Here is a 17,148-nt window from a genome sequence, read left to right as displayed (position 1 = left end):
TACAGGGAAGAATGACATGATTTATAGAATTTGCTCATTTCCATGGTGTAAATATTCCCACCATGACTGATTCCAAGCTACCAATGGTTTAACAAACCACCACGACATCCCTAAATATTTAACAAGTGGCTCTCTACCAAGCCAGTAACCTCACACCACTGGCAGGGGCAGGAAACAAGGCCTTCGTCTCCTGTCAGCCAGCCTGGAAGCCCCCATGGGAGTGGATGTCTTGGGAAATTTTTTTTTTTTTTTTGCTGTACGCGGGCCTCTCACTGCTGTGGCCTCTCCCGTTGCGGAGCACAGGCTCCGGATGCGCAGGCTCAGCGGCCATGGCTCACGGGCCCAGCCGCTCCGCGGCATGTGGGATCTTCCCGGCCCGGGGCACGAATCTGTGTCCCCTGCGTCGGCAGGCGGACTCTCAACCACTGTGCCACCAGGGAAGCCCATTGGGAACTCCTTTTTTCCTTTACTCCATCTGGTGCCGATTCTGCCCAGATCCCTCATTTCCTTCCAACACTTCTCTTGGGGGTTGAAGCTGGAGGACTCCGGAGAGGGCAGGGTGTGGGGTTTGCTGCCCATTTGTCGGGAGGGCTTAGCTTGGACAAGCAAAGGGTCGCTGTGTGAATCTCGGGAGTGGAGAGAGGGTGGGGTCCTTGGGGAAGAGCCTCCCTCACCTGCCTGTGAAACACCAGCTCCTGCCATTACACTCGGGTTTGTACCACATCCACCTTCTTTGTATTCCTTATATTCATGCCATGCTACCGTCTCAGCATCTAGAAACCTGGGTCCTACCTCCCTGCAGTCTTTTCAAGATCTGGCCCAGCTCCTGGCACATCAGAGGTGCCCCATAGATGGATGTTGAATTAACGGGTAAATTGATGACTCCAGGCACACAGGCTCTGGGGCGACCGGCATAGCCAGACCAGGCTCTGTCTTTCAGATTTGACACACTGCAGGCAGGATCTTTTGCCCTGCTCTGTCCTTCCTCCTCACTCATTCACCCATCCATTCAACCAATATTAATCATTAAGTGCCCGGCACACATGTAGGGCTACCTGGCCAGAGGATTTGAGGATGACTCCGAGGCTCTTTGTCTGGTGGGTTTGGTGGAAAATGGTAGGAAATATGAGAGGCGATGCAGGGCTGGAGGGAGCAGAGGAGTTCCATTTTAGATGCACTGACTGTAGTGCTTGCTGGACCTGCAGGAAGAGCTGTCCAGGGGCACAGAGACACCTGTGTGGAGCTGAGGATGGAGGAGGTGACTTTGTTAATCCTTCTTCAATAAGCGTTCCAGGCCAGAAAGCCCAGAGCGGCTTTTTGTTGTTCCTCCAGGTCACCGGATCCATGCTCCAGAGACTTGACTTGGCTCTTTCCTCTACCTGGAATTCTCTTTGTAGAAACCCTACCTTTCCTTCAGGTACCCAGGTCAAATGCTCTTTTTCAAAGTCTTCTGGGACCCTCATGATGGGAACCGGTCAGTCAGGCCTCCTTTGGCTTCCACCCTCACTCTGTTTATGCTGCCTTGCCTCTTTCCAGGTGGCCTGTGCCTACCCCTGTCCCCCATTGTGCCATGAGCTCCTGAGGGCAAGGACGGACCCCTCTTCTCTGTGTCCCTCATGGCACCCACCAGTTCTGGCATGAAAGAGTGAATGAATGAACGTTGATAACAGATCAGTTGAACTTTGTCTTCTGGGCAGGCCCACCCCCTTCATCAGCTTCCCCTGCAGATGGCCTGGGGGCTGCTCTGCGGGTGTTCAGCTGAGCACATCCCTGGCCTGAGGCTGGGCCTTCCCGAAGACACAGCATGCAAACAGTCTGCCCTGTTGCCTGCCGCAGTCCTGCCTCCAGGGCGGCCCTTAAGCTCAGCCTCTCTGTTTTGGCCCCAGGTTCTCTGTGTTCCTGCCAGCAGATATAAGAGGATCTAGAGGCCTCTGACCTCCCAACACATCCCTTTTCTAATTTGCACTTGGAGATACAGACATGGGTTGTGACATTTCTTAGTTCTTTTATAATCATGGAAAGGCAAAGCCAAATTGCTAATTTACATAAAAAGATGTTTCAGTGCTCCTGAGAACTAGCCAGTTTTGTATTACTTCATTATTTTTGAAACAGCTTATTGCAATTATTGATGAAAGCAACTTTTAATGTTGTGACACTGTATTTCCAAACAATGAGAGACCCTGGATCTGTCACCCCAAAGCCTGGCTGGTGATTCTGGTGCTGAACCTTGGACCCCACTCTTGTGCCCATCAAGCAGGATCCCTGGTCAGACACCACTGTCGTGCCTTGGCAGCATCCACACCCAGACAGAAGGGCCCCATAGCCTCCCTGAGGGCCTCAAAGACTTGGGCTGGCTCTGCTTCTCCATGGCCAAGTGCTGCTCGCTACATGCCCACTCTCAACAGTGCTGTCTCCCTAGGTCTTGCCCCTCTGCTCCAAGAAATGCTTTTTGTACCAAGTAGTCTAAGCAAAGAATCAAGACCAGCTTTTCAGGACAAGCAGATTTCAGAATAACATATTGTCCAGACTAAACAGTAGAGGGAATGTTTAGATGACCTGCGATTTCCCTCATCGTTAGTACCTGACTTCTTCACTTAGCATCTCCTGGAACTAAGTTCACATCAATACATGCAGGGTGGCCTGCTCTTTCTGGGGCCTTCAGTGTGTCCCCCTGTAGGCACAGAACCATGCTCTATGTCAGAGGTTCCCAACCTTTTTGGCACCAGGGACCAGTTTCGTGGAAGACAATTTTTTCATGGAACGGGGCGGGGAGGGGCTGGTAAAGGAATGTTGTTCAGGCGGTAATGTGAGCGATGGGGAGCGGCAGGTGAAGCTTTGCTCGCTCGCTGCCGATCACCTCCTGCCATGCAGACCAGTACTTGTCCGTGGCCCGGGGGTCAGGGACCCCTGCTCTGTGTGACCCCCCCACACACACACCGTGATGGACATTTAGTTTGCTTGCAATCAGTGAACGATAAGCAGGGCTGCACTGGAGACCCCTGTATGTGAGCCATTGTGCATCAAGGGAGTGTATTTAAGAGATGTAGAAGCAGACTTCTAGTTTTAGAATTTAAAAGCAGCTTCCTGAAATAGGGTCGGCTTGTGTACTGAGGACAAAATAGGACATTTATCAAAATGAGATTCCCATCTCCCATCTCATACTGCCACAAAACAAAACAAAAACAAAACAAGTGGTAGGCTATCCTTTACATTGGTAAATGAGGGAACCGGGAGACAGCTGTTGGTCACTGAGGCCTCTGGCTCTGTTTTCTGGGAGTCGTGTTGTGGTCTCAGGAGGGCCCCATGGGCAGCCTGGGTCAGGCAGTGGGCAGCCTCTGTCACCTCCGCTAGCTGTGCCCGCCTGCTGCGGACCTCGGGCCAGGCAGCAAGTCCCCTTTCGAACGCTGGGCTGGCTGCTGCATGCAGATGGAGGGGCATCCTTCTGTCCTAACGGGCTCCCCAGCACTTTAGATACCATCTGTACAGTCAAGATGATCCACAAAGGTTCACCTTAGGACCGCTTCTCTGTGTCCCACTCTCTAGGAAGCACTGAGACCAAAGGGAGGGCAGAACTTAGGGGCTGCCACTCCCCAGGGGCTGCAGACTAGTGGGAGAGGAAAAACATCCCCAATCCAGGCAGCACCAGGGCAGACTTGAGAGGTGGGTGTGGGCTGGGTATCCTCTCGGGTGTGCCAAGCCCAGCCCAGGCACCATTCCGGCTTCCTCTGTCCTCTCCCCGCTGCTGCTTCCCTTCAAGCAACTAGTAGACCTGGGGAGGGGGAGGGGGAGGGGGAGGCGGGGCGGGGGCGCTTATTGGGCCGCAGGGCGTGGCTAACCTCGTGAGGTCACCAAGCGCTGGATAAACGGGTGCAGAGCGAGCGCAGGTGGCAGAGCCTTCGTTCCCGGAGTCGCCTCAAGAGCCCAGACATGAAGCTCTTCTTCCCCGCCCTGCTGTCCCTTGGGGCCCTTGGTGAGTGCGGGTACCTGGGGGCACGCCCCTCCGGGCGGGCGTCCGGGTCCCCTGGCCCCTCAGTGCGGGCATCCTGGTCCCGCGCACCGCCAGGTGGGCACCAGCGCCTGCAGCGGGGGAGGAGCCCGGGAGTGGGCCGGCTCCCGCCCACTCTCCTGGGGAGGGGCTCGAGCAGGGCTCCGCGAAGCAGGTTGGGTCTTTTCCCTAGAGCTGGCAGAGCTCCCCGAAGGGTCTTCCGGGTCCCTGTCCCATTTTGTCCTACCCATAGTACTGTTACATGCGTATACATGGAGGGGGACAATGAGACTCAGAGAGGGTGAGCGACTTGCCCAAGATACACAGGAGACTGGAGATGGGATCCCAGCTCCTGCAAGGACTATGTAACTTGCGCAAGAGAGAGTCTTTCTGAACCTTAGTTTCATTTAAAAATGGTCCAATTCTCTTCCCACACAGCTGTGAGGAGGGGGCAGGGTCCACCTGCTCTGTGGTAGGCAAAGGTGTACACAAGCCTCCCACTGCAGAAGGTCAGGGGTGGTGGCACAGACCCTGCTGATGGGACCCTTCTGCCAGAGGGTGTGAGAGAGGTGATTGGTTTCTGGTTTTTAATGTGCCAGGACTAGAAGGGGACTAAACAGAAGGGACTAAACAATTGTTAGTTCTGTACCCAAGTATCTGAAATAATTTCTGGGATGTTCCCAGGACACTCACCTATGATGGACATTAGTGATGTAAATGTGAGGGCCGGGCTTCCTGCAGTGGAGGGGGAGGGTCCAGGGCAGCAGCGGTAAGGGCTCGAGGGCATCAGCACCTAGGCAGTGTGTGTGCATGAGGCTCAGAGTGAAAGCCCAGGTGTCACCCCCTTCCCCCAGCGGCAGCCCAGTGCAGCCTCCTCCTGTCCTAGGGCATCTACTCTGGGCTGGGAGCTTCCTGGATGAAAAGGGGTGGCTAAAGGATAGCAATGAGCTTATGCCCCCAAACCTGTCCCTGTCTTTTCTGGTCCCCTTCTCCAAATTCCTTCCCATGGGTATTGGTTATTTCTCTCTTCTCTAAGGCAGGATTGGCCAACTGCTCAGGACCAACTTCCCTTCTGCTCCCTGACATGTGGCCTGCTTGGGCCCACAGCACAGGGTCAGGGCCACCTGGGAGAGGCCCGTAGGGCCTCCTAGGAAAGCCTTGCTTTCCTAGAGGTGGTTACGGGCGGTGGTCTGGATTCTGGCTCAGAGTTGCACCACTGGGTTCCATTTTCACTTGACTCTTTGGTTGTCTTGGCCCCCACAGAGGTCTGCAGTTTAAATCCTGCAGTCCATGGGATGGTGGCCAACGTCCCAAAGTGTCACGGAATCCCTTGTCCTACCCAGTGGAAGGAGTGGCAGCTGCCCTAGGGAATTCCTGTCCTGCTTCTCATGTGTGTCCTGGCTGGCAAAGGCTGGGTGGGGTGGGAAGAGTAACTCCATCCCAGCCCCTGCCTTTGAGACAGGGGCACTACATGTCTGCACAGAAGGAATCTGAGGATTTGTACTTTCAGGAAGATTCCTTCGAGGCTCAGGTGGGCAGCATCTGAGTGACTGAGACAGATCAGGAGCAAGGCTAGGGATACAGGAGGGGCCAGGCCCAGACCTGCTTCAGGGAGCGTTTTGTCTTGAGAGGGGCACATAGCTTCAGAGCTGGCTGGTGGGAGCTGTGGAGGGGATGAGCAGAATGCTGTGTTCTGCACCCGGCCCTGGTGTTTGGGGGGGCTGGGGACTGTGGATCTCAGAAAACCTCTCAGTGACGCTTTAGTTTCTTCGTTCATCCCCTCCCAGGGGAGCAAACGAGCTCTTCCCCATGTTCCCATTCCTGCCCCTGCTCACGCCCTCCCCCCAGCTTGAGACGTGGTCTTCGTTTTGCTCTCTCCCTTCAGGTCCCATCTATTACTAAGCTAACTTTGGACACCAACTCCTTATTTGGGCCCTGTTCTCCATTCTCGATGCCTTTCTGCCTGGTTCCCAGGTTTCAGTCCACTTGTCCCTGCCCTCCCAATGAGTCACTGCTCCACTGCTTCCCAATAAGAACTTCTTGGGCCAACATTGGAGGCTCTCCATGATCTGACCCCAAACACTTTACCAGCCCCATCTCCATGGCAGCCCGTCTCTAACCCAGTTAGCCTAAATAGGCAGGGGGTTTGGTGTCTGACTGCCTAGGTTCAAATCCTAGATCCTAACTTATTAGTTGTGAAACCTTGGGCAAGCCACATAACTAGTTGAAGCCACAGTTTCATCACCTGGAAAATGCGGATATCAGCAAAATTCACAATAAGGAGGGGCTGGGAGGTTGGAAGGAGACAGAACACATGAAGGGCTGAGTAAAGACCTGCGTAGAATGTGCTTGCAACTGTCGTTGTGCACGTGGCCCATTGTTCCCACCTCTTGGAATGCCCCCACCCCCCCATTATTGGCTGAGGTCATGGGGACATCACTCCTGGCTTGGTATTTGTTCTCTTCTAGAGCATTCATCATACTTAGCGTCCTCTTTGGGGGCTTTTGCCTCTCCAGATGGGAGGTGAGAGCTGGTGCTGTCTGCTTGCACGTTCCTCTGCATATCACTCAGTGCTGTGTATACAGAGAGCGTCCAGGACATGCTATTGGGTCACAAACGGCTGAATCTGATAAGGCCAGTTCTCACTTCGGGACAGTTCCAGGAAGGTTTCCAAGGATAGATTACACCCCCAGAGATGTCCCTGGGATGACGGCTGGTGGAGGAAGGGTGTGGCAGCCACACCCTTGGCGGGTGTCTCAATACCCTGGTGGGTCTGACTGTGCAGGGGAAGGCTCATGAATAGGAGGTGGCAGAGGGCTGAATGGTCCACCCCAAAGCACATCCTAAAGGGGAGGCGGCTTTTGCAACCAAGAGTTTTTTGTTTTTGGTAACGGCTTTACTGAGGTATATTTTCCATATCATAAAATTCACCTATTTAAAGTGTACAATTTAACGATTTTTAGGAACTTTACCAAGTGGTGCAACCATCACGGTAAATCAGTTTTAGAACATTTCCATCCCCCCATAAGAGTCCTCTCTCTGGTACAGTGGTGAACGGTGATAACTCAGGCAAACCCACCCAAACTGACAACACCTACTGCAGCTACTGACAAGGCGTGCGGTGCATTTTCCTTTGTTCCTTTGGCATCCTCTGGGAGACGCTCGTAGCCACAACAATCCAGAGAGACCCAGATTCCAGGTGGGACGTTGCCACTGCTGAGCAGCCATCACTCAGTGTCCTCGAGAGTCAGATTCCACACCAGAAACACAGGAGTAATCATCCCTTCCCGGCCTGCCTCCCAGGTTCCAGGGGAGAAAGCAGGTGGAAGAACTCCATAAACCGATAGAAGGCAGCATCATTGTTTTTTTTCAGGGAATAGGAAGTATGTCAGTCATAGGAGGGCAACGATCCAGATCGTCTCCTCTAATTTGTTGAGAAGTACAGCCCTCTGGCCAGCATGGTGTTGTCATTAGGCTAGCAAGACACCTCCATTTGAGGAGAGTGGCCTGACTTAGCCACAGAATGGAGAGGGAAGGGGAGGACAACTCCATGAGAGGGTGAGGCCGTCTCTTCCATGGGCAGTGGTGGAGCCCTCACTCCTCGGCTTCTTTCTCCCAGGACTGTGTCTGGCTGTCCCTATGAAAAATGTTCGATGGTGCGCCATATCACTACCAGAGTGGTTAAAATGCTACCGATGGCGATGGAGGATGAAAAGACTGGGTACTCCCTCTGTCACCTGTGTGTGGAGGACCTCTCGCTTTGAATGTATCCAGGCCATTGCAGTAAGTCCATGCCATAGGTTGGGTGGGACCAGACTGAAAGGGACAGGATCCGAGCGCAATAGAATATGTGTTCTCCCTGCTCCCTCTGTCCTTCTTCATGGAAACCTGTAAGCTGGGAGCTGTCCTCTCTCATAGGACATGATGCTATTTTGAAAGCAGAAATTAACATTCTGAAGTGGAGAACCACGTGTAGGGAAACTGGGATTGCCACAGAAATTGTGAATAAGCCAAAAATTTGAAAGCACCAGAGTGAATATGCGGCAGCTCTGGCAAGTGACTGCCATTTACACTCTATAAAGAACTCTAAGTCCATTGGTAAGAAACGTAGGATCATATAAGAAAAACAACACGAGGAGATGGAGTTCATAATGAATAAAAATACTTACGAAAATGTTCCCCTTCATAATCAAGAGAAATACAAATCTAAGCAATTTGTTAGCACTCGCATTTCCTGAATAATAACCCTTAATAAAATGAAACCCTGGCCCACTGGTGAGTCTATAGTGAAATTGATCCTCATAGCGAGTGGCATTCCAGGTTAGAAACGAGTCAGCTGGAAAGCAGAATGGCAATGACAGTCAAGGCCTTGAAGATAAAATGCCTATTGTCTGGGCAATCCCACCCTCAGATGCCTATCCGAAGGCAACAGGTCATCAGAAGGAAAAACAAGCTATGAGGACAAAGCTGTCCATAAAAGTACAGTTTTAACAGCAAAGAGTTAGAAGGAACCCAAGTGGTGAACATTGGAGGGAATTTTTAAAATTTAGCTTAATAAATTACGGAACAGCCACATTTATAATGAAATATCATGAAATCAATAAAGGCACTAGAGAAGTAAGAAAATGTAGTCAGTTTTAGATGAATAAAACAGTCCGCAAAACATTATCTATACCAGGTTGCAAATATGAGAAATAGGTAAGCATATGAGGGGTAATATGCCAAAGGGAATGAACGTGGTCTATTATTATGATAAGTTTAAGATATATTAAGAGTTAAAAATTCTATTCAATAAACAAGAACTTAAAAGAAATATAGAGCAAAAACAGGGGAGAAAGCACCTAGAACAACTTTTAATATAAATGACCGCGAAGGTTGCGATCCACGGAGAGATCTAAGCCACGTGAAAAATCGGCCACCCGCCAGCCTCAGGAGTCAAAGCAGTTCCCCTGGGGCTCATTACCCAAAAAGAGGGGCCTTGGGCTTGTGCCACCTCTCATGGCACCTGCGAGGACATGACTGAAAGCTGACCCTTTGGAAGATCCAGCCGTGGAGGCTTCTGACCTTCTGAAGTTCACTTGCGTGGCTCAGCGTGGGTTTTCTCCTAATCCGGTCTGGTCTCTGCTTTCAGGCAAAAAAGGCAGATGCTGTGACCCTGGATGGTGGTTTGGTGTTTGAGGCAGGCCTGGACCCCTACAAACTGCGGCCGGTAGCGGCAGAGGTCTATGGGACAGAAGAGCGTGAGTTGCCCCTGGGGACCCAGAAGGTGGGGTGGCCTGGGCCCTGGGCTCCGTGGAGTCAGAGTGGATGAGCCACAGAGGTGATGTCTCGGGCAGCATCACACTTACAGGGAATGGAGTCCCTGGGCTCTTTGGGCCGGTCACTGACCCACCGGGGAAACAGAGCAGGCTCTGGGCTGCGGTGACCAGGTGAAACGGCAGCACACACTCCCCTTCCCACTGGGGGCTCGGTCAGCGTGGGCTGTTTCTCTCCCTCCGGTCCAGGCTAAGAGCTCTCGATTCTTTCTGCTCTTTTGCAGAGCCCCAAACCCAGTATTATGCCGTGGCTGTAGTGAAGAAGGGCAGCAACTTTCAGCTGAACCAGCTACAAGGCCGGAAGTCCTGCCACACGGGCTTTGGCAGGTCCGCCGGGTGGAACATACCTATGGGGACACTTCGCCCGTTCTTGAACTGGACAGGGCCACCTGAGCCCCTCCAGAAAGGTAAGATGGCTGGGGGAGGGGTGTTGGGGGTGATCTCTGGCTGGGGTCTCTACTCCAGTGGCACATACACAAGCCACTTCGGGATGGCCCAGGTGGACGTGTGGGATGACTCCGAGGCAGGGGTGAAGTTAACTGATGTGAAGCCTGCAGGGGCAGGGTCTACCCGCATCAGCAGCCCTGCGAGGTGGCAGCTGAGTCTGTTCTCAGCCAAAGTACATCTCTCTGAGCTGCTAGCTTTGCAAACGCTGACAGGCAGGGGTGGAGGGAGTGCACACTGGGGGGTGCCACTGGCTGTGGCCCGGTGGGCTCACACTCTGGTTCATTTCTCTCTGTTCAACAGCTGTGGCCAAATTCTTCTCTGCCAGCTGTGTTCCCTGCGTGGATGGCAAAGAGTACCCCAACCTCTGTCAGCTGTGCACAGGGACAGGGAGAAATAAATGTGCCTGCTCCTCCCAGGAACCATATTTTGGCTATTCTGGTGCCTTCAAGTGAGTGAGACTGTCCTCCTCTCCCCAGCGGCCCACATGTCCTCCGGCTAGGAAGCGCTTGTGTCTCTGGTCCCAAATAGAGCTCAGTCAGCTAGTGGGGACCATCGAGGAGGTCCAGTCCTACTGTTGTGCAGACAGAGAAACTGAGTCCGAAGAGGGTGCCCAGTGCACCTTCCCAGTGCACTTTTCCCTCTAGCCCCCCAGGCCCGACATGTGCCCTTTTACCTCTGCACCAGCCCCATGAGCAGCCATCTGGCCAGTGGCCCCTTCTGTCCCCCCAGAGAACCCTGAATCGGGCTTTGTCCCTCTGTTGTCCTGGGTTCCTCCTGCTGACTCTGTCCCCTCCATAACCACAGAGGGACTGAAGGAGTCTTGTCATGAGAAGACCAGTCCCAGGCTCCTGGCCAGGCAGGGCAGCCTGGCCTGTCCCAGAGCCAGGAGGCGGTGGGCTCCTCCTGACTGACTGGCCCCAGCGCCTCTCTGCAAACCCCCCACCCAACTGATGCTGCCCCTGTTCCCCCATCTGCCTCTCGGACTCAAGCATTTTGCGCAGGGAGGCCTCCTTGCTTCTCCACTGGCCAGGGCACATCTGCCACTTAGTCCTGGGAGAAAAAAGCTACATGGCTAAGGACACTACTTTTACCCTCTGGTGTAGAGGCTTCGAAACTCTTTTACGTAGAAGGACAAAGTTTGGCCCTCTCAGCCCTTAAAGCAGAAAGCAGGGGTCTCCGGCCAGCACCTGAGCCCTTCTTCCTCAGAATTCACCTGGAGGTGACCCCTGAAGCCTTCCCAGTGGGGATGCCCCAAAGCCTGAGGGCCCTGCCCTCCACAGATCAGGAGCCCACAGAAGACAAGCCGCAGGACCCTGTTCCACAGGGAGGCACAAGGAAGAAGTCGGGGAGGGCCGCTCTGTGCTGACCCTTCTGGTGCTTTCTCATCCCACAGGTGTCTGCAGGACGGGGCTGGAGATGTGGCTTTCGTGAAAGACAGTACAGTGTTTGGTAAGAGAGGAAGAGCCACGGGTACTGCCTCCTTTCCTTTTCTTTCCTTATTTTATTTCATTTCATTTTATTGTAATTCCAAGTCGTGAGCTAATTTGACTCCTCACTTCCTGGCCCCACGATCATCAAGGTTCCCTACAGAGCATAGCTCTTATTTTATGTTATTTCATGGAATAATTCAATGGAATGTGGAATAATTCAGTGGAATGTGTTCTTACTTTATGTTATTTCTAAATGATCAGTTTTCTTGAAATCTCCCATGCCCGCTGTCTTTCTCTTCCCCCTCAAAGATGCCCATGCCAACGTATTTGACACGTGTCCTCCGAGATATATAGGTGGTCTTGCAAAATATGTAGTGCTGGTTTGTGTTTCTGGATTCTAAGCTCACAGAAGCTTTACTGATCATTATCGATCATGATGTGATCAAGGTTTTCCGCTCAGCATTTTGTTTTGGAGATTTATCCGTGTTGTTGTACTTGTCTGGTTCAGTGGTTCTAATAGATGAGAAATGCTCCATGGGAAGCACACATCACTTTTTTTTTTTTTTTTTGGCTGCATTGGGTCTTCGTTGCTGCGTGTGGGCGTTCTCTAGTTGCAGCAAGCGGGAGCTACTCTTCGTTGAGGTGCCCGGGCTTCTCATTGTGGTGGCTTCTCTTGTGGAGCACGGGCTCTTTGCACGTGGGCTTCAGTAGTTGCAGTGTGCGGGCTGAGTAGTTGTGGCTCGCGGGCTCTAGAGCGCAGGCTCAGTAGTTGTTGCATCTAAGCGCACGGGCTTAGTTGCTCCGCAGCATATGGGATCTTCCCGGACCAGGGATCAAACCCGTGTCCCCTGCATTGGTAAGCGGGTTCTTACCCGCTGCGCCACCAGGGAAGTCCACACACATCACATTTTATTATCTATGGTTGTAAAGCAATAGATGTGTCATTGTTGGTTTATTTTGCATTTCTCTGACGTCTAGTGAGTTTGATCATCTCAATATATTTGCTAGTAGTTTGGGCTTCCCTTTCTTCTTTTATGATCTCTGACTATTTTCCTCTTGATTTTCATGTCTGTTTCTTCATGATTTTGATTCAAGGCTAGGCATTCCTTCTCTCTAGATATCCAGCCATTGTTGGTTCTAGACTTTAGGAACGTCTTTTCTCAGTCAAAAAATCTCAGTAGCACCTTTGTTGAACAGAAGCCCTTGATATTGATAAGGTCAAATTGGTCACTTTTGCCCTGCTGGTTTGTGTTTTGGGGACTTTTAAAGATGCCCTCTTCCCTCCAGATCATAAATATTTTCTACAATAAGATTTATAGACTCCCCTCCCTAACACACACTTGTTTGTTCATACGTACTCTACCTAGGAAATCAGGTATGGATTTAGCTTCAGCATTTCCCCCCTTTAGAGTGAGATCATTTTCCTTACAGTAACGACTATGAAAAATTCCACCCTTTTCCTACTGATATGTGGAGGCTCCTATACATCAAGCTTGTTTATAATCATGGATCAGTTTCTGAGCTATTTTGTTTCATTGGTCTATTTGTATTTTTCTGCATTTATTACTCTGGCTTGTAATGGTTCTTAATAGCTTGTGGGGGTCTGGGGAGAGAGAGCGTGCACGCAAGCGCCTTCCCCCAACACTTTGCTATTTATTTTCTAACTAAAATTTTAGAATTATTTTGTTGAATTTCTAAAAACATCATACTTTAAGTAGAATTGTATTGAATTTAAATTGATTCATGAAAAATTGACATATTTATGTCAAACTGTCCAATCCCTGACCATGATAAATCTCTCCCTTCTTTTTTTTTTTAAAATAAATTTATTTATTTATTTTTGGCTGCATTGGGTCTTTGTGCTGCGCACAGTTTCCTCCTTGTGGTGGCTTCGCTTGTTGCGTAGCACGGGCTCTAGGCGCGTGGGCTTCATTAGTTGTGGCTCGCTGGCTTCAGTAGTTGTGGTTCACGGGCTCTAGAGCACAGGCTCAGTAGTTATGGCATATGGGCTTAGTTGCTCTGTGGCATATGGGCTCTTCCCGGACCAGGGATCGAACCCGTGTCCCCTGCATTGGCAGGCGGATTCCCAACCACTGCGCCACCAGGGAAGCCCAATCTCTCCCTTTTGATCACACCTCTTTTTATGTCCCTTAATAGAACTTACAGAACTTAACATTTTTCTCTTGGTCTCCTGCATTGTTTGTTTTTGTTTTATTTTGGCTGCGCAGCATGGCTTGCAGGATCTCAGTTCTCCAACCAGGGATTGAACCCAGGCCACGGCAGTGAAAGCACCGAGTCCTAACCCCTAGGCCCCCAGGGAACTCCTTCCTGCGTTGTTTAATGAGGCTAATTACCAGCTATTCAATGGTTTTAGTTGCTATTATAGTATCATATTCTGTATTAGTTTCTGTTTTATTATTGCTAATGAGAGTAACACTTGATTTTTGTAGTGTTGCCTTGCTGGACTCTCTTGTTAGTTTTATTAGTTTTTTCTTGGTTTCATTGGCTTTTCTATGTAGGTGAGTACCTCATCTTTAAAAAATTAGGGTTTGGGGCTTCCCTGGTGGCGCAGTGGTTGAGAGTCTGCCTGCCGAGGCAGGGGACACGGGTTCGTGCCCCGGTCCGGGAGGATCCCGCATGCCGCGGAGCGGCTGGGCCTGTGAGCCATGGCCGCTGGGCCTGTGCGTCCGGAGCCTGTGCTCCGCAACGGGAGAGGCCACAACGGTGAAAGGCCTGCGTACAGCAAAAAAAAATAGAGTTTGTCTTTTTCCCAGTGCTTACATCTCTTATTTCTTTAGTAAATTGTGAAATCCAGGTCGTCTGATACTGTGTTGGCAACATGACAGCTTTGCCTTGTTCCTGATTTTGAAGTGACTGTTTAAATTTTCTTCTTTTAGAATGATTTTGCTGTAGATATTTTGATAAGTGGCATTTATCAAGTTTAATACCTTTGCCAAGTTCTCTATGTTACTTGTTTTCCAAAACTAAAAAAAAAAAAAAAAAAGCACATATAGATGTTGAACATATAAATGCTTTTGCTGCACCTACTAGGATTAAGATGATCTCATGGTTTTCCTTTAACCCATTCTTGTCATGAATTACTTTAGCTTCTTTGACATTCAGCCATTCTTTTGTGAATGGAATAAACTGATAAACCTTAATCCTGATCTATTAGTTTTAAAATACTCTGTTATATTGAGTTCGCCAATTATTTTAGATTTTTGTGTTTATGTTCATAAGTAAAATAGGTCTGTAATTATTCCCTCCTGTACTTCTTTCTCTGATTTTGAGATCAAGATTATACTAAGCTCATAAAACAACTTGGGTCAGTTTCCGTCACTTTATGTATTCTGAAGCAGTTTACATGTGATATAGATGAACAGTTCCAAATTGGGATGAACTCACTCATAAAAATAATCTTTTCTTTTGATACACCCAAGTGTTGAGAAGTGGCTCACCTGTATTTCTTGCTTTAAAATTTTTCTTGTTTTTATTTTTGCTGGAGATGTGGGTAAGGCAGCAGCCCCTGGCTGGCCCCCTGGGCTTGTCTCCCTCATGTGACCCTTTTCTAGGTGGAGTTGCCGGGGAAACAGGTGGGTCTGGTTCAGCCTCCTTGACTTGCCAGGCAGGAGTTGCAGCAACCCCAGGGCCTGTATGATGCAATCAGAGGAACGTGGGCTTTGCCCCTAAGGCTTTCTGGGCACTGTCTTTACCTTTCTGGACATTCTGGAGCAATCCACTGCCTTTCTGACGCCCAGTTTTGTCAACTGTGTACGATGTCTCCTCCAGCTCAAATTCTATGGGGGAAGGGGGACTACAGCTCACGGCTACTGTCTGGGGTTGCCTCATCTGGCCTCCCCTCCACCTCCCTCTTTCCCTAGAGAACCTGCCAGCGAAGGCTGACAGGGACCAGTATGAGCTGCTCTGCCCAAACAATACTCGGAAGCCAGTGGATGCATTCAAGGAGTGCCACCTAGCCCAGATCCCTTCTCATGCTGTTGTGGCCCGAAGTGTGGATGGCAAGGAGGACTTGATCTGGAACCTTCTCCTCAAGGCACAGGTATCCCCACCCAGAGTACCCCTAACCTGCTTGGATTTGGTGGTGGTGGGGTTTCCTTCCTTCTTTCCCTAACTACCTGCCACTGTAGAAGTCCTCTGTAGCCTCACTGCACAGATGCAGCGGCTTGCCTGTCTCTAGGCCATACTCCACACAGCAGGAACAACGAAGCCCCTTCTAGCATTACGGACTGGTGGTGTCTCATGGGCTGGAGTAGAAGCAGGGGGAGGACAATGCAATATTCTCAGGACTCTAAGGTGCTTGGAACCCAGCAACTTTTTAAAGATGAAGCCATAACTGAGCTATGTCACAGGGATGGCTGGAGTCCCTCTATGGGAGGAAGTCAACCAAGGTTCCTCCTCTCAGAGTCATCCCTAAGTTCCAGATGTTCTTTTTCAACATCGTGTTTTTGTTTCCTATTTACCACTGACATCATAATTCTCTTTTCCCTTAATTAGGAGAAGTTTGGAAAAAGCGCTCTACAGGGGTTCCAGCTCTTTGGCTCTCCTCCTGGGCAGAAGGACCTGCTGTTCAAAGACTCTGCCCTTGGGTTTTTGAGGATCCCCTCAAAGATAGATTCTGGGCTGTACCTGGGCTTCCGCTACCTCACCGCATTGCAGGGCCTGAGGGAAAGTGAGTGAGGGCCAGGCAGGCCCCAAGGGCAGGCTGGTGTGGGTGGTGAGCCATGGGTGAGGCCTTCGGGGAGCACCTCACCCCCACCCCATGGGCAGCTTGGCCCTGCTCTGTAGTGGTCACTTGGCCATCTCCAAGCCACTGGAGGTCTTCACCATGGTAGGTTTGATGTGAGTGTGAGCATCCTCTGTGCACCAAGTCAGGTGAAAAGTGTCTCCAAAGGAATGTGTCGCCTCCTGATAATACTGCCACAGGTCCCTGTGTGCGTCAGGCTCCCCAGCCCTGACGAAACAGTCAGTTTGCCTCCCAGGAAGTGAGAAGTATGAACATGAACCAAGAGAGCCAGGGCCCCTCCTGGGATAAATCCAGAGGCCTGGTGGGACACGGCCCAGTGCCTGGGCCCTGAACTTGGCTGGGATACCGCATTGGGCCAGCTCAGCCATGGCTCCTTCTCCACTGGAGGCTTCAGATGGAGTCTGGGTGAACTGGGAAGCTGCGCTGTTGTCAGTGGTGGTGACTGCCTGCCTTAGGGGAAGTCAGGACAGGGCTTAAGGTCCCCTAGGCCATCTCTTGGGGCTGCCACTGTTTCTGTGTCCTGGAGCTTTTATCCAGTAGGACAGAGATATTAGGCAATATCTCGGTATCTCTTTCATTACACTAAAGCTTGAAGGGTGGATTAGAAGCCGGGGAAGCCTCCAAAGGAAGAGAAATGAGACACAAGGAGGGCTATGCCTGAAGAAGGGTTTGGGGAGCTGAGAGTGGAGCGGGGAGAGGAGCACGTGCAAGGGAAGAGGCGCAGGTGTCTGATTCCACTTCTCTGGAGGAAGTAGCTCCCGCCCAGTGAGCGTCGGGGCAGGAAGGGGGCTCTGAGTGGAGCCGGCGCTCCAGGGAGGTCGGCGGGCCTGGGTGTCCCTCGCTGGGCTCAGGGCACCTGCCGACCGCCATGTCCTCGTGCAGCTGCAGCGGAGGTGGAGGCGCGGCGCGCGCGGGTCGTGTGGTGCGCGGTGGGACAAGAGGAGGAGCGCAAGTGCCGGCAGTGGAGCCTCCAGAGCAACCAGAACGTGTCCTGCGCCACGGCCACCACCACCGAGGACTGCATCGCCCTGGTGCTGGTAGGTGGCCGGCGGCGGGCCTGCGGGCGGTGCGGGCGGGGCAGCGCCCGAGACCGAGGTCACGGGCATCTGGTCTGAAGTGAGGCGGACCTTAGAAGCGCTACGGCCCCGGGGGCGGGGTCTGCTCGCTCCTGCGCAGTGTGGGAACAGACACAGCTTTCCGTCTGCA

General features: G+C 51.5%; 1 protein-coding gene across 3 annotated transcripts in view; it reads left to right on the top strand.

The window, feature by feature from the left end:
* LTF (lactotransferrin) overlaps nt 1–17,148 on the top strand; it is a 47,936-nt gene that overhangs the window by 15,315 nt on the left and 15,473 nt on the right. For 2 of the 3 annotated variants that reach the window (XM_082664738.1, XM_082664737.1), the window contains 8 exons: nt 7,605–7,768; nt 9,117–9,225; nt 9,525–9,707; nt 10,048–10,195; nt 11,141–11,196; nt 15,059–15,237; nt 15,693–15,867; nt 16,825–16,979. In XM_082664738.1, coding sequence (XP_082520864.1) covers nt 7,625–7,768; nt 9,117–9,225; nt 9,525–9,707; nt 10,048–10,195; nt 11,141–11,196; nt 15,059–15,237; nt 15,693–15,867; nt 16,825–16,979 — 1,149 coding nt within the window. In that variant the 5' untranslated portion in view covers nt 7,605–7,624. Of the gene's footprint in view, nt 1–3,860; nt 3,971–7,604; nt 7,769–9,116; nt 9,226–9,524; nt 9,708–10,047; nt 10,196–11,140; nt 11,197–15,058; nt 15,238–15,692; nt 15,868–16,824; nt 16,980–17,148 lie in introns of those variants that run through there. The other variant, XM_082664736.1, reaches the window with a different exon arrangement.

The sequence above is a fragment of the Grampus griseus genome (assembly GCF_964374135.1).
Source record: "Grampus griseus genome assembly, chromosome: 10".
Lineage (NCBI taxonomy): Eukaryota > Metazoa > Chordata > Mammalia > Artiodactyla > Delphinidae > Grampus > Grampus griseus.
This window is presented reverse-complemented; position numbering and strand designations above follow the sequence as displayed.